The 21,864-nt window shown below is 43.8% G+C and overlaps 1 protein-coding gene across 1 annotated transcript in view; it reads left to right on the top strand.

Annotated features, from left to right (window-relative positions):
- Nucleotides 1–21,864, top strand: part of Elovl6 (ELOVL fatty acid elongase 6) — a 105,380-nt gene that overhangs the window by 73,285 nt on the left and 10,231 nt on the right. Inside the window, exon 3 of the mRNA XM_052179265.1 lies at nucleotides 169–300. Within this exon, the coding sequence (XP_052035225.1) occupies nucleotides 169–300 (132 nt within the window). The remainder of the gene's footprint in view (nucleotides 1–168; nucleotides 301–21,864) is intronic.

The raw sequence follows: 21,864 nt of genomic DNA, 5'->3' as shown, positions 1-21,864 counted from the left end.
CAACCACAGGAAGAATTTGCCAGCAGAACTTGTCTCCAAGGAGATTCATTTTCCATCGAAGTGGGGCGTGTACTCAAGAAAATGCCTTTAGTAAAGACAGGCAAACTGTTGTGAGAGGTACTTCAGGACTCCTGTCTCACAAGGTTTGGTCCCTCTTTGTCTTCATAGGAAGAAGTCTTTCCTGTTTTCTGCGCTGTATGCTGCCTTTATATTTGGTGGCCGGCATCTGATGAACAAGCGAGCCAAGTTTGAACTGCGGAAGCCACTCGTGCTCTGGTCACTGACTCTTGCCGTCTTCAGGTAGGTTGCTCTCATTCCCTCAGGACACGCCTTTCCTCCGGTCTGCCAAGAGAAAGCAATCCTTGCATCTGGTTCTTTCCCTTTTTTTATTTTTTTAAATAAATTCATTATGTATATAAAGTCGTGTAGAGAAATGGCTTTGTTCTGGTCCCATTGACTCTCCATCTTCTGTTGGGTGCGGTCTTGAGCCGTTTCTTTTGCTATCAAAGTTGGCCATTCAATAATTCCAGTTGCTCAAATATAAATATAAAATTCCAAAACACACACAAGTAAGTCGTGAAGTCCATTGGAGATCCGGACTCGGGGATCATGGCACTGAGACAGAAGGCCAAACCCTGGATGTGCGTGTGTAGATGTCACTAGACCAGAGAGCCTTGTTGCTTTGCGTCTGCCAAAGCTTGTCCACTTTCATTCCCTGTGCTGGCTAGCCTGTGTTTTTATATACAGCTGGTTCTTCCTGTGTGCAGTGTGGAGATGCTGCCTAGCCTCTCCAGGGACTTCAGCCAGCCTGCAGGAAGCCACATTCCTTTGTTTGTATTATTTGGTGATGTGGGCCATCAGGGCTGATTAGCACACAGCAGGAGTTCAGGCAGGTGCCAGAATTCACCAACAGCTATCAAAGTCATTTGTCCTAGTGTGATTTGCTTTTTAAAATCCATCAGTTGTTGAGGAGAAGGGGTCAATGGTGGCAGAATTGGAGGCGTCTAAGACAATGCATGTCACCACCACCACTAAATATATATATATACATATATATGATATATATATATGTATATGTATATGTATATATATATATATTATATATATTTGGAATGATACGATAACTTTTCTAGTGCTAAGGAAAGACGGATGGTATCATTAAAGGCCTTATTAGTCACCTAAGCTTATTAGGATCACCCAGGATGAGGATTTTCCCATGGAGCTCCAGGAGTTGCACATTCCAGTATTCTGGTTGCCTGCATGGGAACCACGGCTACTTATCACTGCAGGGCTCACTTTTTATTTCCGCTAGATTTGGGGAGGCCGGGGATTTGAAAAGTCCATGCTTGAAGCCCTTGAAATCCGGTTGCTGAAGGCTTCCAGTTCTTTTCCTGTCAGGTTGTGAGTCTCTAAAAAACCAAAAGTAGAGTTTACTCTTCTGTGACCCATAAACAGATTACAACGATGCCCCGTGCACCCGGCACCCTGCTTAACACATACTCAGCTTTCAATGGGTTGCATTTCTTCTCTATTCCTAACTTTCCTTTTATGCCCAAATTTGGAAATAATACAGGCTGAAGCAATTCTGTGAAGGCTAAAAGGGAAGGATATTTTCAAAGAAATGCACACTGTACTATTTCCTCACCTAAATGAATGATAATTCTTTGTTAAATCTTCAAATTTTTCTACTTGACTTATAGTTTCCTTTTTATAGTTTGTTTATAAAAAAACCTGGACCAAAATTTGGTCTGTGTGTTTTCACTAACCCTCCAGATTTCCTTTCCTACTCCCCCAACGCCCCCACCCCTTTTAATGCATCCTTTGTGGAAATCCTTTGTTCTATATACTTTATCCCATAGAGTTGCCCCTGGTAAGGATTTTTCCTGATTTCACTCCCTTGAATCCTGCATGTCTTATAAGTTGGTTTATTATATTCATGTTTAATATTTCATAAAACTTTCTATGAGAATTTTACCTCCACAAAGGTCTTAGTTAGGGTTTCTATTGCTGTGAAGAGACACCATGACCATGGCAACTCTTATAATGAAAAACATTTCATCAGAGCTGGCTTACAGCTCAGGGTTTAGTCCATTGTCTTTGTGGTGAGAAGGGCGGCAGTGCACAGACAGACATGGTGCTGGACACGTAGCTGAAAGTTCTACATACAGATCAGCAGGCAGCAGGAAGAGAGAGGCACCAACCTGGCTTGAGCATCTGAAACCTCAGAGCCCACCCCCAGGTGACACATCCTCCAACAATGCCACACCTACTCCATCAAGGACACACATCTTAATTGTGCCACTGTTTATGGGCCCATGGGGACTATCTTCAGTCAAAACACCATAACCAGTAATCTAAAGTAAATACATCTTTCCAGTAACTTGAAGTGCATGGTGTGGTTAGAATAATAAAGTGAGCTATAGAGTTGTGTTTAAAAATAAATCTTGCTCAATAATGTACATTCAAAGTTTATTCATTAACAATAGCATCTGTATATCATTCATTAATTTAAATATTTATGAAAGTGTGTGAAGAAATAGGTACTAGGAGAAAATTATACCATGAGGAAAACCAAGGAGACATATTTTAAATGATGAAATACCTATTATTATTATTATTATTATTATTATTATTTGGGTTTTTTTTTTTTCAAGACAGGGTTTCTTTGTGTAGCCCTGACTGTCCTGGAACTCACTCTGTAGACCAGGCTGGCCTCGAACTCAGAAATCCGCCTGCCTCTGCCTCCCAAGTGCTGGGGTTAAAGGCGTGCATCATCACTGCCCGGCTTAAATACCTATTATTTACTGGGTTAAAAAAAAAAAAAGCTAAATTTCAGTAATGAGAGCCTAGTTTTAGTGGATCTGCTAATTTAGAAATTTAAGCTTTCTTTCTTTGTTCCTTTTTAATTTTTTTTAAAGATTTATTTATTTATTATATGTAAGTACACTGTCGCTGTCTTCAGACACAGCAGAAGAGGGCATCAGATCTCATTACAGATGGTTGTGAGCCAGTATGTGGTTGCTGGGATTTGAACTCCGGACCTTCTTATTCAGAACAAAGCAGACACATTTGTCTTTTTTGAAGGCTGAATGTATAAACGGTTCCTTTGTTGAATGAGAGTTTTCTCTGTCCATTCCTGGAGCATCAGACAGTCAAGGTGAAGGAGAAGACAGGAGCCATGCTAGCTGACACATGTGCGCTGTGCCACATGTTAAGTCACAGACTGATACCTAACATCTGTGCACAAAGATGATAGATGAAGTATCTATGTTACGTAAGAGCAAATGAAAGCCCATCGCATCCGAGGAGCCAAAAAGTTGGCTGCCATTGATAAATTAATCCTTCTGTTTAGTCTGCACCCCCAGTTCTGGATTTCTGCCTGCAGGAAGACACCTGCTAACATTTTCATAACTAAACACACCAACGTCTTGTCTGAAGAATAACTTGCTTTTTTTTTTTTTTTCCTCTTGGAGCCCAAGTAGGTGTTAAATGTTCCTTTTCTAAAATTAGTAAAGGAAATTAAGGAAGGTGATTTACTAACAACTGTTTTGCATTTCTTTATAAAAGAGGATAAGACCAATTGAATCTAGAAACAAAAGAGTTTTGAGTGTTTCCAAGGAAGTAGTTGTTAGATTAATTAAGTAAATTTGCAGTGTGGTTTTGTGGTAGGATACATTAGTGATTTCCCAGCTGTTATAGGAAGGGTTTACTGAAGGGGACCCAGGAGGACATCTGCTCTGCAGACAGAGCACACAGACTCTGACCTCTTGGCAAGCACCTCTGTGGGCACTTGGTTGCTGTCTTGTGATGAGAGCTAACCTGCAAGTCGTCTCCTGTAGTCGACTTTGATACACACAAACCCCACACAGCGGGGCTGTGTCTTTGCAGAGAAAGCAGCCTCTGTTTATAGCCTCTCCCTGTCTTGCAGGTAGATTACAGGTTCACAACCTTTGTTGATCTATCACCAGAAAGACTACCCAGTCAATGTACTTGTTTTGTTATTGTTATTATATGGCTAGTAGCTTTTTAAAATTTAACTTCTAGTTTTACAAGTAATTTTTGTTCATGAAAACAAACAAAAAAATAACCAAAGGAAAAGGAAAACCACACATCCAGTCTTAAATCTCATTATCCACAGATATTTACTCGGAATAGATGAATGTTCTTCCAGGAATCTGTTGTCACAACTCAAAATTTTCAATTTGGGCTATGACATGAGTATATCTGTACTGATATAAGACAGCACAGCTCTCAAGGTGTTTTATATCATTTACTGAATCACAAACACCTTCAGTCGCCTCAAATGGGCTGAGGTAGTGTGCCTTTTCTAAAGAAGATTACATGAATTTACAACTGCATCATTCAATAGTAGTTATTTTGAATTAAGGATTAAACTACAGATTATGATGCTTATAAATTTCCTGTGTTACCTTATTAATCTGTAAAGGCTCCTGTTGCCATGATTTTGCATGGGATGATTGTGTGTGTGTGTGTGTGTGTGTGTGTGTACCAACAGTAACAGATTGACTAGGAAAAAGATGTCCTTGAATTACAAGAAAGACTTTTCACGGGGGGGGGGGGGGGGGGGTGGCTGTGGCGCACTTGGGAGGCAGAGGCAGGCAGATATCTGAGTTCAAGACCAGGCTGGTCTACAGAGCTAGTCACAGGATAGCCCAGGCTACACAGAGAGACCAAAGAAAGAAAGAAAAGAAAAGAAATAGACAAACTCTTCCTAAAACATATAACACAGTGTCCCGGTACTTTAAAGAATGGCTTTCTCTGACATCGGACCGTTGGTCTGTCTGCTCAGAAGTTCTCCTTGACCAGGGATCTCAGGATCAGTCAACTAGCAGCTATTGTCTTAATCCTCTGCTCACATCTCAAAAGGTGTAGGTTCTTGCATACATTAAAGTAGAAACTTTAGAAGTTTGATTTTAGCCTGCAAATCTTTTTGTTTTGTTTTGTTTTTTGTTTGTTTGTTTGTTTTTGTTGTTGTTGTTGTTTTCCAGACAGGGTTTCTCTGTATAGCCCTGGCTGTCCTGGAACTCACTATGTAGACCAGGCTGGCCTCGAACTCAGAAATCCGACTGCCTCTGCCTCCCAGAGTGCTGAGATTACAGGCGTGCACCACCGCCACCCAGCTAGCTTGCATTTCTGAAACTTACTATAGAAATCCATTCCAGGCTTATAGACTGCGTGGGGGGAGGGGGCTGTATGTCTGCTTTCATGTACCCTCTCTTCTTCATAACTGTTCACAAAGGGAAGACTGACCTTGTTTCCACCGTTCTTTCCTCTAAGCATTCCATCCTAAATTGAGTATATAAAATAACTCCTAAAGTGAATAGCAAAATAAAAAAGATTAGCACCAGTATCTTCACAGGGAAAGCACAACTGGCAAAAGTCCTAGCTAACAAATTGTGGAGAGTCCATGCCAGGAGTTCCTCAGGCTTTCTCAGCGGTTGCTGTGGTCAGCTTTTTGATGGAATTACTGTGCATTTCATTTTGACTCCCATGAAATACACAGCTGCTGCGCTCTAATGAGAGCCCCGTGTTGTGTTGGCTTCGGATTAGGAAATTCTAGACACAGCTCCACTGGCCCCTGATAGGAAATGCCGTAAGAAGCTGGAGGTTTTCAGACTGATAATGGTTGGGGTCATCTCAGCCTGCCTGTGTTCTAGCTCTGGTTTTCTTAAAAATCAAATCAAACCCCGTGATGTGTTCTATAAACCCTTAAGTAGATTTATGATTTAAAAATGTTTAATAATCATCCATGTACTGCCTTTGCTCCGAAGGGCAGCGATCTGATAAAAGGGGAGACAGTGTATTTGCGTCTAATTACTGAGCAGAGAAGAAGAGATCCTTAGGGGGCTAGGGAGATGAGGTAGCTCAGCAGTTAAGAGATCCAGGGGTCTGATGTCCTCTGGCTTCTGTGGGCACTCTATATATGTGCTGTACCAGCGTTCACATAGGTTCACGTATACATATAAAAATAACAAATCTAAAAAAAAAAGAAAGTTTTTAAAATTGTCTTTTATTTTAACAAAACAAAGTTACCAGAATTCTTTCCGATTAGAAGTATTTTGTAGTGAGAACCACATAAAAAAGAGATTGCTTTTCAAACATTATTTCTTTCTTCATCCCACACAGCACAAGTTGCAAGGTATTGTTTCTTCACGCAAACCCATAGCTGTGAGCCCAATGTAGTGGTGCATGCCCGCCTCTAACACCAGGAAGGAAAATGGAAAGTTCTAGGCCACCTAGGACAACACAAGAGGACCTTGTCTCAAAAAATCATAAAAGTACATTTTAAAAAAAGGTAGATATGGTTAAGGAACTGTATGAGCACAGTGAGTGAGTGTCCTTGCTGTGGTGCTGGTGACAGACTGGTGAAGAAAGCCATTCAGCGATTATTTTACAGAACAAGGAGTTGTCAGCAGCTGGGCTGGGGAAGACCCAGCACTCCTCTATTGTTTCCTGTTTTGGATCAAGTCCAAACAGGAAAATAATTGCTTTTGCACTGGCAAGGTGTCCAGCTGTTTGGACAGCTCTGATCTCTTACTGGGGGGCTGGAGAGGATGTGGACCTGAATCGGGTACACACAGCACCTCTTCAGGCTCAGGCTGGGTCTGTCTGTTGGTTACTGTGATTGGGAAGCTGCATTGCAGCCCTGGCTGCTGAGAGCCCACCCCACCCAAGCCTTCTGAAGAACGTACAGGCGAGGGAGGACAGGCAGAGGCAGCCACGGAGCCGAGGGAGAAACACAGCCTCCATATTTAATGGGAAGTGTTTGCTGTTCCAAAATTTGTTTTAGCCTAATTTAAAGCAGCTCTTCTCTGTTCAAAACAGAAATTACAGGCTCTCCTGGAACTTTCTAACAACCAATTTATACAATGTATGTCACGGTTTTTATCCATACCATCCTACAACCAACCTACAAAGAATATACACGCCAGGCATGCAACCTTTAGTTGTGGCAGTCAGAAGAATAGTCAAGTGTTTCTGAGCTGTTAGAGCTCAAGATTATTTTCCCCCCCCCCATAGGAATAAAAGCCAAACTGGGATTGTCAGAACATGTAGATCTATCTCTGTGTAACTTCGTGTTTCAAAACATAATTTTAAACACAGCAAATCTATGCTAACAGTTATTTCCCATCCTAAGGGTGTGGCACTGATGGTGGTTTTAGCGTCACCATAATGGTGGTGTGGGTAGCAGTGTTGTTGTGCTTCACCAGCTGTGACTGTCACCGCGGGCTCAGAATGGCATCACACTAATCTAGTGTAGTGCTTGGAAGCCAGAGAGGCAGGAAGATTGCAAGTTTGAGGACTGTCGGGCTTGAACAGCAGTGTAGCTCCGTGCACTAGAGCGCTTGTACAGGCCACCGTAGGCCCAGGGTTCATCCCAGCACTGCTGACACCCGGTCACACTGGGGACTTGTGACTTTCCTGATCCACAGGATTGCTAAGGTGACCATGAGCAACAGGGGAAAACCTCAAACGCTGCTGTTAGGGGTCTGCTTGGACACCAGCTTTGAAATTGTTTCTTGAGTATAGTTTATGTATGGGGGGGGGCACACTTCATCAAATTGTATGCGTGAGCTACAGCATACTGTTGTATATAGGAATATTTTAGAATGTTGCAGTTCAGGTCCCTGTGAAAGAGCTTACAGAAGGGGAAGAAATGTCTGTCCCCTGTGGACATGTGCATACATGGTATGGTCTGACCTAAAGCGCTATTTGTTCGGTTCCACATTCTTTACAAAATTGGAAGGCCAGCGTTTTGAAGAGGGCTGAGTAGATTCTGCTGGAGAGCACTGTGGGCTGGGGGTGTGGCTCGCCGCCAGAGTGCAGCAGAAAGACCACAGACAGGGTTTCTCAAGCCCTGACTTGGGGGCCATTTACATAACAGCATCTGAATGTTAATGAAAAGTTGTGTTTTCTGGTATCTCCCCTCCATCCAGTTACCTTGGGACCTCTGCTGGCCAAGCCTAAAAATCTGCATTTATTCTAACCGCCACGGTTTTACTCTAAGTCACAATTCCATCTCATTTTAGGGGCTGACCTCCTCTCTCCACAGCCTCAACATCTCCTTTCGGCATCCAGACAAAACAAGAAGGCCAGTATGGCCCGCTGTGCTCCAGCACGGTCTGACTGGGACTCTGGCATACTTGGCATGCCTGTCTGTGTTCCTAAGCTTCCTGTTCGTGGGGTTGACCTCTACAGCCATCTTGCGCCCCCTCCCCCAACACACACACACACACACACACACACACTATTAACTCCACAGCTGTCACCTGAGATAACAGCACTTTGCAGGTCCACTTTCACTTCAGGGAGTGGCTTTTTTTTGCCAGCTTCCTGGTTGGCCTAATACCATCTTGGCAGAGCCGGGAGAGGCAGGCAACCCTAGAACATGACTGTTCTCTCTAGTGACTTCCTGAGAGGGAGATATCTCTGAATACATTTCATCTACATTTTCTTTCGGTAGTTTGTCTTGCCTCAAACTCAGTATGCTCTGAAAGGCCTTAGTATTATTTTTTTTTTTTAATGTTCCGGGTCAACTTGTAAAGAATTCCTTACAAGTTAATTAATCAGGAAGTAAGTTAATAATTAAATTAGCTCCTCTTTATCTCAAGACCCCTATTGCTTAGGCCAGTGACCTTTAGTCTTTTCTTCCTTACTGTATGACACCCACGACAGTGCTTCAGATAGTGGCTAAAAAAGTCTCACAAATTTGTCTTTCCTTGTGTCTGTTGTTACCATTTACAGCTACCAGCATCCTTAGGAATAAGAGAGCTAGCCCTTTCTAAAATGTTCACTTTAGTTACTCCATTACGTAATAAAAATAAATGTTCTTTATTAAAAACCCACAATTGTGCACGTTAACAGGGTGGAGGCTGTCATTTCATGTTGTGGTCTTTGTCCGCGTGGCGGCCCACACGGTCTCTAAAAGTATAAAGTATATCATCTCTCTGCCTTGCTTCAAGCCAGACAGTGCTCTGCTGTGCTACTGAATAAATGGTTTTTATTGTTGCTCATTATTATGCCTTATAAAATTCCCGGAGGCTCTATCTACAGGTGTGGCCATACAATCTTTGAAGCCGTATCTCATCCCTGTCCTAGTACAACCAGCCTTCCCGGCCTTGGACCGGCGGCGTTCCTGTCTTTTCTATTGTGAGCCTTGTCTGTGTATTCCTGTCGAAGCTGGGGTCCTTCTCACAAACCCATTATCAGATCACCTGTCACCTCCCCTTGTCATTACTAAGATATTTAACCACTACAGGAAATCATTAAGTCACTGTGTGTGTGTGTGTGTGTGTGTGTGTGTGTGTCTTAGTTGACAGCAGCAGAATCTATAGACTTGGTAAAACAGATTTGTCTTTCTCACTTTTAAAATTTTAGGATACCAAAGAGAACCTAGCATGGAATAAGTGTAGTAGAGTAGGTTTTTCTAAGGATAAACCCAGACAGAACCGATCTAAGCCAGAGTTTGACAGGCAGTTATCTGTGTGCTCTCTAGCTTTTTCAGGTGGGACATTAAATTCTTGTGTGACCGCTGAGTTAAGATTAACTAGTTAGGGCATTTACACGTGACTGCCTGAAAAAAGAACGCTCCAGGAGTTTGAGATGATGATGATGATGATGATGATGATGATGATGATGATGATGATGATGATAGCTGCATCTGTGTGCATCCTGCAAACTTAATCCAGCTATCATAACAATGCATATTACAGAGATCGCCCTTAAGCAGCTCTGTCTTGTAGCATCCACCCATGTTTCTCTGCTCATTAGTACCCATCTCAAATGCTTCATCTTTGCCCACTGATTTGAAGATTCAAGTTCAGAGTCATTATCCAGCGCTTTCTCCCAAGATCCCCTTGCGGGCGCTGGCAGTGACAGGCTGCCTGGTTGCTCTAATCTTCTTGCTGCGTGCTCGTCTTTATGCCCAGACTTTGGGGCCCGCCCAGTGCCTGTCAGAGCTTCAATCTGTGTATGTGTTTCAGACTTTTCATTGCTTCACTGCTGGAACTTCTGATTAATTTCAAGAAGCCAGTTTAGCATTTTTCTCAAAAGCATACACTGCTAATTGTGTTGAGGCCGTGGGAGGGTGGGTGATGTTTGGACAAAAATCTTGTTATGTAGCACAGGCTGGCCAACACTTAGTTTACAATTGAACTTTGTTTTTTGTTTTTATCCTTAGCATCTTAAATGTCATTAATCAAATTCACTTAACTTGTTTTTTTTGGGGGGGGGGGGAGTAAGACCTGGAAGCACAGGAATTTAGACTTAGAGATATCTAAAAACCCTTTTCCAAACTTGCTTTTTTCTTCCTCTGTTTTATTTTTTTTCTTTAATCTCAACCATTTCGTCTGTGTGTGTTTCAAGTGTGTTCACCTCGTACTAGAAGGTTTTTTTTTTTTTCTGACAAAATTGAAACTACCAATTAAAAGATAATTAACTCTCCATTTCAACCTCCCTATCCCCGTGGCCCCCCCCCCCCCCGGAAGTCACCACTTTCCTTCCTTCCATCTGTACACATTTGGCTGACTCCACGGTCTAAGTCACGTAATAAGTCACGCAATGTCTGACTTTTTGTGGTGGGGCTTATTTCAGTGGCACAGCGGCCTCACTATTTGTCCACGTTGTAGCTCGTGTCAGAATTCCTTTTCCTGGCTCATTGACACATCATTTGAGCAGTCCACATTTTGCCATCCATTCGACCACTGACGGACACACAGGTGACTCCCGCCTCTTGGCTCTTAGGAAGGATATTGTTGCTGGAACACGTGTGTGAAGATAACTGTTTTTTAAGGTTTTATTTTTAGTTCTTATGGATAAACTGCGGACCCCGGGTGAGATTGCTGAATTGTGTGATCACGTGTTTTTAGCTTTTAGGGTGACTGCTGCACTGTCTTCTAAGCATTTCCTTCCATTTTGCATCCCCTCTGTTGGCACGCAAGGGTTCTAGGCTACCCACATTCTAGACAACACTACTTGTTTTCTGATAGGAGGCCACACCTCTGGCATGGGACGCTGAGCCAGGATGCGGTCGGAGGGGTCGGGCAGAGGCAGGCCTCCTCACTGAAGGGGTTGTGTCCATCGGTGCCTCTAGGAAATGTACCCAAGCTGTCGTGGAAATGCAACAGATTGACCTTCGAAAGTAAAGTTGATGAAGAAAAGCCCAGACATCGGCTGAATACTTAGGGAAGGCTCTACCTGACCTAAGTGACATGGATGGCCCTGAGCTAATCTTTCTTCTTAAATAGACCCACTAAGCACATATATATGCTCCTGTATGGGGGCAATGGTTTTCTTTTTAAAAATCACTCTGTGATTCCGTCAGGGTTGCGAGTTCCTTCAGCCCATCACATGGATCCACGAAAGGCTTTGATTTAGGGTTTAAGTGCCACAAAGCAAAAATGACCAGGCATCCTTCCAAAAAACCCAAAGAGGAAGTCTTTGAAGTTTAGATTAGGATGCCAGGGACGGCCGCGTGGCCATTCACAGATGGCAAAGGATCTGTGTCAGCATTCTAGAGCTACAACTCTGTCGTCAACAATGCCAGCGATGAACGTGTCACCCGGTGAGCACTGCTAGATGTCTCGCGGAGATGAAGTCCGTGATTTAGCCACAGATTACTGCTGCGAGGGCTCTGCATTTGATGGGTAAACTCTTCTGAGATCCATCCACGTACACTTCAGAGTTGAAAAGCTAACAATGAGTTCCAGTTAGAAGGAAATTCCTGTAGTGGTTGTTTTTATTATTATGTGTGCCTAGTCTCCGAGAAGGCCAGAAGAAGACATCAGATCCCTGGAACTTGAGTCACAGACAGTGATGAGCCAACATGTGGGTGCTAGGGATTGATCGGTGTCTTCTAGAAGAGCAGCCAGTGCTTTTAACCTCTGAGCCATCTATCTCCGCCCAAATCCCCGTGATTGTTAAAAATAAAAGTACAAAGGCTTTTTATTGGCATCGCCTCTGCTGTTCCTTTAATCCTGCAGACTTGGTGTTCTGAAGGATCTCTGACAGGGATCTAGTGAGTCAGTTATGTAGGCCAGCAGGCCATACCTACCTGTCATTCTCATCTCAAGGTGGCGACCTGAGCTAGATGAGAACAGTTGTGCCTTTTGGATGTAAGGGGCTCCAGGGATGGCGGGGCTGGGCCTTCCTTCTATCATCTGACACGCCACTCGCCAGGCCCGGAAAACAATCCTGCTTTCTCAGTTAGGTTTCTGTGGCTCTGATAAAACATTCTGATCAAAAGCAACTCGGAGAGACAGAGTTTTATTTCATCTTACAAGTCTCGGGTCAAGGTGTATACTAATGGAAGTCGGGGCAGAAAATTCCAGAGGCAGGAACTGCAGTGAAAACCAAGCTACTTCCCACAGCTTGCTCAGTTTTTCTTCACCCTCGGACCATCTGCCCAAGGTCAGAAAACCATCCACGGCGGGCGGGACCTCCCACATCAGCCGTCAGTCAAGGAAGTGCCACAGTCTTGTCTATAGGCCAGTGCAATGGGGGCATTTTCTCAGATGACTAGTTTTTGTCAAGATGACAAAACAAAAACCTACGCAATATACTTGTACTTCTATGATACCTATCTTTTTTTTAAATCAGCTAATGATATGATTTAAGAAGAACTATCTTTTTCCTATCATCTCTTTCCAGATAACTAGTCAGTTGCTCAGGAAATAAAAATCCCCTACTACAAGGTTCTTCATGTGGGTGGATGCCTGGCCTCATGTGCACTCATGAGTTTGTCACGAGAAATAAAATGGAAGACCCTGAAGGGAAAACCGAGAATGAAAGGTTACCTGAGGAAAGGAATCTTGGTGGTCTAAGGTTGGAGCTCTGTTCCCGCTAAAAGGAAGATGGTTTGTTACCCTTGAGGTAACTTGTTGTCTCTAGACCCTGGGAATAATCAGAGTAGAGTCAGGGACAGAGAAAGGCATATCACTATTTATGTTCACAAGTGAATGGATATTTTACAGAACATGCCCCACCCAGTAAAAATAATGAAGAATGGGGGAAAGCAAAACTAAGCTCTTTTCAATGAAGTATAGCCTGCCATCCAGTGAGCGTTTATACTTAATATTTGTGGAGCAGTCATCTATTGACTTCACCTTCTTGGATATGCTCATGATATTAATGATTCGATTATGTGGTGACAAGGACGATTTCCGAAGGAATTAATGTGCCATTTGAAAGGGTGATCAAGATCTGATGGGCCTTTAGATTAATGTGCCCAAAGGAAGACTCTGGCAATGTGAAGGAGCAGGAAGTTAATGATTTATGGCTTCCCCCTTCCTCGAAGCTGAAGCGCCAGCTCCTGGAAGACTGGATAGAGCTGTGCTCCCAAAGGACGTCGGCAGCCCGTGCATTGTAAGGATTTGAGAAACTGAGCACCACGGTGACCTCGCATCTCCTCCTCCTCCTCCTCCTCCTCCTCCTCCTCCTCCTCCTCCTCCTCCTCCTCCTCCTCCTCCGCACATTATGTTCTATAGCATGCTTCAAGAACTCTCCCCACGAGATTGTCATTAATCATCTCTCAGAAGCCTTTGCTTTCCTTCCGCAGCTGTGTAAGCCAGGAAAGCCTGTAGCGTTGTGTCGATGGAGCCCGGCTATTGGCACTGGAATTACTGCTGCTCTAATAATCTGTTCCTATTCCGAGCACCGTGAGTTTTCCTGAAGAGCTAAGTTTTCTGGAGAAATAAGATGACTAGCTATTTTCGTGGTTCACATGACGGTGGTTTTGTTTTGTTTATATCGTTTTGTTTGTGAGGTTTGGTTTTTGGTTTGGTTTGGTTTGGTGGCTTCACTATCTCCACCTTCACTGTCGTACCCTCCTCATTCATTTCAGCTTCTTTCTGGTTCATAGAACTCGGGTTTTCTAGCACCCTGTCACTAATGGTAGAGTTTTGTTTGTTGTTCTCATTATAAAAGTCCAGACACCTGCATATGGTTCTTCCCTTAGGAAATTGAAGGTATCTCTTAGGCCTGTGCAAGCCTTCTCAGGAATGGATTTGGTGGCACTGTGTCGGTCGTCAGAGGAAGGAAGCCCACCCATCACAAGACACAACTCCCAGGCATCACATTCTTACATGGACATCTATGGCCCATAAATGGGTGGCTCCTTCCCTTGGTGATTGACATAGCGTCATGCACATTTTCATGGACAGGCAAGATGATATCTTGAAGAGGAACTTCTCCAGAATGATCTTAACCTAGAGCTAGAACCAACAGTCGTCCCAAGATTAAGGGCTAAACTTCTTGGTGTGAGCTTTGTTCCGGGCATTGACATCATTTCTTAGGGCTTGCAGGGGAGTTTCTCATCAGACAGACTGAGAGCCACTCCTCAAAGGGACAGTCTGGTGAGTTTTCAGAAGCAGCTCTGAGCTATAAGCTGTGGATCGAAGTGTATGCAGTGTAGGAACTGGGGGAGGGGGGGGAGTCCTCGGGCTAGCTCACAACCCCCTTGCTGTCTATGTCTTTGCCTGTAAATTAGAGACGATCATGTCTCCTGGAGGTAGGGGCTTGCATCATCTCATGGAGATGTCTGCAGAGTCAAGTTTGAGTCAGTCAGAGCTGAGGCTGACACTGCTAGGACTTGAACTCAAAGTGAGTTTGGTACTTTCCCTGTGTACCAGGCAGGTGAACATCCACATGAGTCATAGGGAAATGTAATAGCTTCAGTAATGGAAACCATGATCGTAAACCGAGGCATCAGATCCTACAGCCGTACATTTCCTCTGGAGGCAGCCGCTGATGGAGATCCATCACGGTGCCCGTCACCCTGGTAATTATTGCAATTTCTCCTTCTTCCTCCTCCATCTGCACTCTGCAAGGCTGGTTTTTGTTTTATTTTAATCAAGGTAGTCATTCAAAGTTGGCCCCAGAGTGTCAGTATGTTGCCAGGCTCTTGAAACAAGTGGGTCATTTCCCGAGTTGTACACTCCACATGTAAGGACCTGCTCGGCTATATTTAACATGTCAGGTCACTGGGAGACAGGAGTTCTAGTATTTAAACAACACTCAGACCCTTAAACCTTTCTCTTTTGATTTGGGTTTTTTTTTAAAAAAAGTTGCTTGTATTTACAAGTTAAGGGAATTAAACTGACATATCAGAAGTTGAATCAAAACCAGCCCATCCTATCAAACATGATCAGAACAACTGTCTAAAGCAGGAGTTCTCCGGCTTATCAGGGGAGTATTTATTGTGAGTGGAGATAGCAGCTGTGCAATGCACACGCACCTCGGTACATGTCTTCTGGGGCACATTAGGAGCTATTTACAAAGCTTCTGTGTGCTCTGAGACTTTTCCCACTGACTGTTCTGCAGGAAGCCTTCAGGACCGGTGGAATCCATTCTGCAGCACATAGCATTTGATTAGAAGTGCATTAAAGGGGGCTGGAGAGATGGCTCAGCAGTGAAGAGCACTGACTACTCTTCCGAAGGTCAAATCCCAGCAACCACATGGTGGCTCACAACTATCCTCAGTGAGATCAGACGCCCTCTTCTGGTGTGTCTGAAGACAGCTGCAGTGTACTTACATATAATAATAAATCTTTTTTTTTTTTTAAAGAAGTGCATTAAATGCTTCTGTGCTTATCAGTCACTTTTAGATGTCACTTCGAATGAAAATGAACCAGAAGCTACTTCGTGATCCCAGTGTCATGTGTTAGTTTTCCTCCTTGTGGAAAACTGGGCTGACCTTTTCCATCCCACACTCTCCATATCACCTGTCTTCAATTCCAGTTACTCATTCCGCTGCCATTGCATGACTGATGCTCTTCAAGAAGGAAGTAATGTCTGTGTAATGCTAGAACTCAATGGGAATCGTTTTGGTTTTTTTTCTTAATTAGAAAATAAAGACAAATACCAAGGACTAAATATGAAGCAAACATTATAAACATTAGAAATCAGAGTTTCAGGCTGGAAAGATGGCTCAGTGGTTAAGAGCACCAACTGGTTTTACAAAGGTCCTGAGTTCAAATCCCAGCAACCACATGGTAGCTCACAACCATCTGTAACAAGATCTGACCCCCTCTTCTGGGGTGTCTGAAGATAGCTACAGTGTACTTACATATAATAAATAAATAAGTAAATAAATCTTAAAAAAAAAAAAGAAATCAGAGTTTCATCATACAGAGAAATCTCTTACTTTGCATGATGCTTAAAAATAAAACTAGTCTGGAAAGATGAAAGAAAGCAATGAGAGATGAAAATTAATTTTCCGGTAGCTTCTGGGGGGGGAAGAAGAGGATCTCCTTGACCTGAGATCTGATTATATGTGCCGTGTCAGGATGATTGATCTCAAGTGCAGTTTAATGGGCCTTTTGAGCCACCATCTTTGGGAGATTTCCAAGTTTCTGACTGAAGTATCTGGTTTAACATTCCAAGGAGAAATAAATGTATCAAGAGGCCGGAGAGATGGCTCAGTGACTAAGAGCACTGTCTTGTTCCAGAGGACCCAGATTAAGTTCCCAATCTTAAAACTTTAGTCCCCAGGGGAATCCAACCCTCTTCCATCCTCCAAGGGCACTGCAAGCCAGTGGTTCACATACATACATCAAGCTAAGCATCCATGCACGTAAATTAATCAGATAAAATTTTAAATTAATACATACAACCTATAAAAATACTTCTCAATATTCAAAGCTAAAAGCTGGGCAGTGGTGGCGCACGCCTATAATCCCAGTACTCCGGGAGACAGAAGCAGGTGGATTTCTGAGTTTGAGGCCAGCCTGGTCTACAGAGTGAGTTCCAGGACAGCCAGGGCTACACAGAGCAACCCTGTCTCGGGAGTGGGGGGTGGGGTGGTGGGGGGGTGGGGTTGGGGATCCAAAAAAGAAAAAACATTTAATATTCAAAGCTAAAGAAAAATATTGTTAAACACCTCTCACAGTGGAGGGGCAGAGTAAGTGACCTAGTACCCAGGTTAGCTGCTGGCTTGGTGAACAGAAACAGTTCATGCTTTGGATTGCTATGTGGTCGAAAAACAGTTTAGCAAAGGATAAAGAAAATTATAAATAATCGTTCCCTAAAGGTTTGACATTCTCTATTGAGGATGCAGTCTTCTGGAGTGGAAGGGCTCAGCTCTTGAGCTGTGTGTCATTGGTAGAGATGACAGGGGTGTGGAGATGACCTGATTCTGTCCGATATCTGCAGTTTGAATCCTCTCCTAGGGTAAAAATGCATGACAGCAGTTGCTGGGTGGTGGTTGTTTTGGTTTCTTTTGGTTTTGTTTTATCCTTTTCTGAAATAGTTGGGTATTTGTCCTACTATGGATATAGTCTGAGTCTTAACAATGTCATCTCAGGTTTTGTTATCAGAAACATCAGTGGCCTCTCCTGTGTTTATAAAGAGCTGTTACTGTTGGGTCAGCTGTTGTCACGTTTTAACAACTGACAAAATGTCAGACACTTATTATTAAAGTAATTGTAGGAGTGCTGTGGTGGAATTTTTGGGGTCACTTAAGTATATTATCATATCATCTGCAATAATGATGTTCTGACTTCTTCGTTTCCAGTTTGTATCCCTTTGACCTCCTTTTGTTGTCTAATTGCTCTGGCTAGAACTTCAAGTACTGTATTGAATAGATAGGGAGAGCGTGGGCAGCCTTGTCTGGTCCCTGATTTCAGTGGGATTGCTTCAAGTTTCTCTCCATTTATTTGATGTGGGCTACTGCTTTGCTATATATTGCTCTTACTATGTTTAGGTATGGGCCTTAAATTCCTGATCTTTCCAAGACTTTAACATGAAGGGATGTTGAATTTTGTCAAATGCTTTTTCAGCATCTAATGAAATGATCACGGAAGGACTGAAGAAGCTGAAGGGGCCTTATCTGGCATCAATGGGAAGGAAGTAATTGCTGCAATTACTTTTGGATGGATGTGTGTGTGTGTGTGTGTGTGTGTGTGTGTGTGTGTGTGTGTGTATACTACATATCTCCAACCCAAGGTCTGCACCAAAAGTACAATTACTTCCAGGATTAGGTAATGAAATTGTCTTATGACGCGCGCGTGCGTGTGTGTGTGCGTGTGTGTGTGTGTGTGTGTTTGTGTGTGTGTGTGTGTGTGTGTGTGTGTGTGTGTGTATGTTTCACATGTCTGTATCACCTATAGGATGTTAAGGAGCTTTTGCCCTCCTCATGAATACTTCAGTATCTGAACCTTGCTGTTATATAGTAAATGAATCAGAATTTTCTCTGACAATCCTAGTGCTGGTTTGTGATTAATACACCGGGTGATTACTATTAATATTTCTCACCACCAAACAGCCTCGTCGTTTATGTTTATCAGTGGTGAGCAGTCACCCATTTAAGTAGAGTTGAAAATGTCAGTCTAATTCACATTTAATTTAAAAAAAAAAAAAGCAGTTTGGAATGGACAGGCCTGGAGTACAAAGAACATGGTTCTCTTGGTATCTAGTGTCTACTAGCTATTCTCAGTGTGTCCTCTGAAAATTCAAAACACACTTCCTTGCTCTGAATCAGGTGGCCAGTGGTTGTGCCTTAGCTAAGCAGGGCGATTGGCCGACCTCCTCACTGCAGTTAGGCCTCATGTGGCTGAGGGAAGAGCAGAGACATCCACCACTCTGCCTCCCATCTCTGTGAAAAACAAAGGTAAACTCTGCAAGTAAAAGTGTAGTGGACAGCCAAGTCCAGGATGAGTGTGACTTTACAGCAGAAAAAACCTTACTGTGGTGGTTATCCTGCCACATTACCGCTGTCGCCCAGACTCTAAACAAGCACACCTGCCCCTCAGAACAGTCTTTGTCAGCTGACTAGAGCAGCCTTGCACAAGAATTGCTTCCCCCACCCCACCCCCACGCCAGCAACCATCTTCCAAGATGTTCATTGGAGAGTGCTCATGCCTGTCCGATTATGAACTCTCGCTAGCTGACGTAGATTGTTGAAATACTGGCAGACATAGTGTTTGCTATCTGGTTGAGAAAGCAGGGAGTCTGGGCCAACAAGGTCTAGAGTATCCCCTGCCTGGCTGCCCCCCTCCCAGTCACCCCACTCACCACCACTGTCTTCTGTCCCTATCCCCATCCCTGCTTATCTTCTGGGACAGAGACTCCTCAGTAGCATGCTCTCAACAGCGAGCCCTGCAGGCTCCCAGAAGCTCTCTAGGAAGAGCGCAAAGAGGATGATGCCTAGCAACCGTTCCTCTGTGGGCTCAGAAGACCTGACCGTCAGCTGTGGGTGTGGACAGAACCTTTCTTTACAAAAAGGACCAGTGATGTGTCCCAGTGAGGGACCCGTCTGCCAAGCCTACCAGAGAAGCATGGTCATGGAACCAAAACTTTGCTCTTGCAGCTATGTCTGTCACACTTGCCTCTAGACGTAACATACCTTACAGGCCAGAAAGGGCTTGCGCCTTAAAGTTCAGTTTAGTAACACGCCACAGCATGATGCTGTTACAAGAGCCACCTGACCTGAAGTACACATGCCTGAGATGCGGCAGAGGCAGAGCGAGTGGCTTCCCACGGATGATGGTCACCCCGCTGGCTGAGCGGCCCCACGCTGCTCCCCCAACAGCAGCATTGTCAGAGCTCAACAATGCGCCTTTGCCCATGAGCACAGGGCCCAATGGCTGGCACTGACACAGTGCCTCAAAGGTGCCACTGTCCTCAGTTCTGAGGCAGCCTTATTGTTCGGAGCTCGGGGAATGGGGCTTCTGTCCAAATATGAGACAATAATTTGTGCTGTATACTTGATAGCAGTATTGTGGGTCATCGTGATGTAAAAGATTCTCTGCAGTGATTTCCCACACACACATACACACACACAGGCCCCAACCCTCAACTCTGAATAACTACTTAACCCCCCGACTGAAATTGCCAGCAAAATATCTACTGCATTCCCAGACAATATGCACCAAGAGCAAAGAAACCATTCCCGAAGCAAAGCAGCTCTCCCACTGAGTTGGCTACCCTACACAGGAAGTCCCCCAGAACCATCAAAACCATTGTGCTGAACAGTTAACAACTGGGGGGGCGGGGGGTAAGTTTAATCATTAACAATTAAAAACTAATAAGAAGTTACAGTGATTTCCAAGGTTTGGAAGATTGTTTTGGATCTGCTCTGCCTACTTGTGGTCACTCTTGGCAGCAATACAGTAGAGAAACATCTGTGGACCACATGGGTTTCAGGTGCATCTGATGGACTGGGTATGATGGGGAAGGTTATGATTTACAAAATAAACTTAGACGGAAAAGTCCCAGATTTAGCCAGTGTGTTTTGAAGAGTACCACACAGGCTTCCTTGCGCTAGACTTAGCAGAAGTCATTGATAGGTCCTCTTCTAGTATATGGTGCCAGAGAGGCATCCTAAGGATGGTATGTATCATCCCAGCAGTACCAATGACTATCTGCACTTTTGAACCACAGAGGTAATTTCCACATTGAGTGTTAAAGAAACAAGTGAATTGGAAATCACATCCATGTGTTGGATTGACCTAGGGCTTTGGCCTGCAAGTAATAGAAAGTTTCCAAATGGCTTATGCAGTACAGAAGATTGATTTCTGAAATGCAAGAAGTCCCGAGCCAGGGTAACTGGAACGTAATTGCACTCACCACCTCAGCCTCATCCTTGTTGTCTTGGCTTGACTTTGTCCTCATAGCTGCCAAATGCCTGGTGAATTGTCAAACAATGCGTGTTAGAGAGCAAAGAAACCTTTCCCGATCCATCACATTGGCTAGAAGTGGCCACATGTACTCTCCTGAGAAAAATGGGGTTGCTAAAACTGGTTCATATACTCAATTGCTCCTAAACTATACACAAGGTGTTTGATTTTCTTAGAAGAATAAGATACTGGGACACCCTGAACAAAGGACTCAGTGTGGGGGAGGGGTGTTCTTGACCCTTCCTCAGACAAGCAGTCATTGGATGACACATCTGTGTTTCTCCCAAAGCAGCAGTGTCTAAGGTATAAAACCTTAATTTGGAAAAGTTGGAACCTTTCATATTAAGGTTGAACCATCATCTAGGGAAGCAAGGGGAGAGGGAGACAAGGTAAGAATGAAAGTTTCCATTATCCAACGTGTCCAGTGGAATCCACATCACACTGCCTCTACATTAGGGCTGTAGACTCTAGATATGGAGGCATCCTCACCAGGACATGATACCTTTTGGAGATGTGAAAGCCAGACTTGGGGTGAATACCAATAAGCTTCCAGAGGGAAGAGTACTCAGAAGCCCTGAGGTAGGAAACATGCTGTCCCTACCCAGCAGTGCTGGCGCACTGAACATCAGGAGGCGAAGGGAAGCTGTAAAGAAGCCATTTTGAATCATGTGATTCCTGGTCTGGAATGGGGAGGGCTTCTAGTCTCGCTGCAGAGAGCCACTGAGGGATAAATCGCATCAATAACCAAAAGTGACAGTATCTGCTAAAATGAAGGACACTGTCCTTAGAGATGCTGCTTTCAGTCTCGATTGAGACAGTAACCAGGAAGTCAATTCCCTTTTCTTAAGTCTCGGCAAAGTCAACTTTTAGTTCTATGTATGTGGTGGCCAAAGTTCATGGTCTGATTAGGCGAGTGACTTGTAACTCTTAGACAGAAAAAGTGTTTCTGTATCTCCTCTTGGAAAATTCCATTACCCAGCCTGGTGAGGGTACATCCCACATGGGTCATTCCCACTGACTTCTGGAAGACTGTGGTATCCTATGGAAGAGGAGAAGGGAAGGCCAGCACATCTCTCTGTGGGGCCAGACATCTCTCTTTGGGTTTTGTTTATTTTGTGTTTATGGTGTCAATCAGCTTTCTCCTCTTTGATGTTTTTTGTGGAAATCTGTGATGCTGTGGAGGCAAACATATCAAATGAAGAACAGTGTTGGTAGTTTGTGTACACAGTTG

This window comes from Apodemus sylvaticus, chromosome 4 (assembly GCF_947179515.1).
Source record: "Apodemus sylvaticus chromosome 4, mApoSyl1.1, whole genome shotgun sequence".
Classification (NCBI taxonomy): domain Eukaryota; kingdom Metazoa; phylum Chordata; class Mammalia; order Rodentia; family Muridae; genus Apodemus; species Apodemus sylvaticus.
The sequence above is the reverse complement of the archived record's forward strand: the minus strand, read 5'-3'. Positions and strand labels throughout refer to the sequence as shown.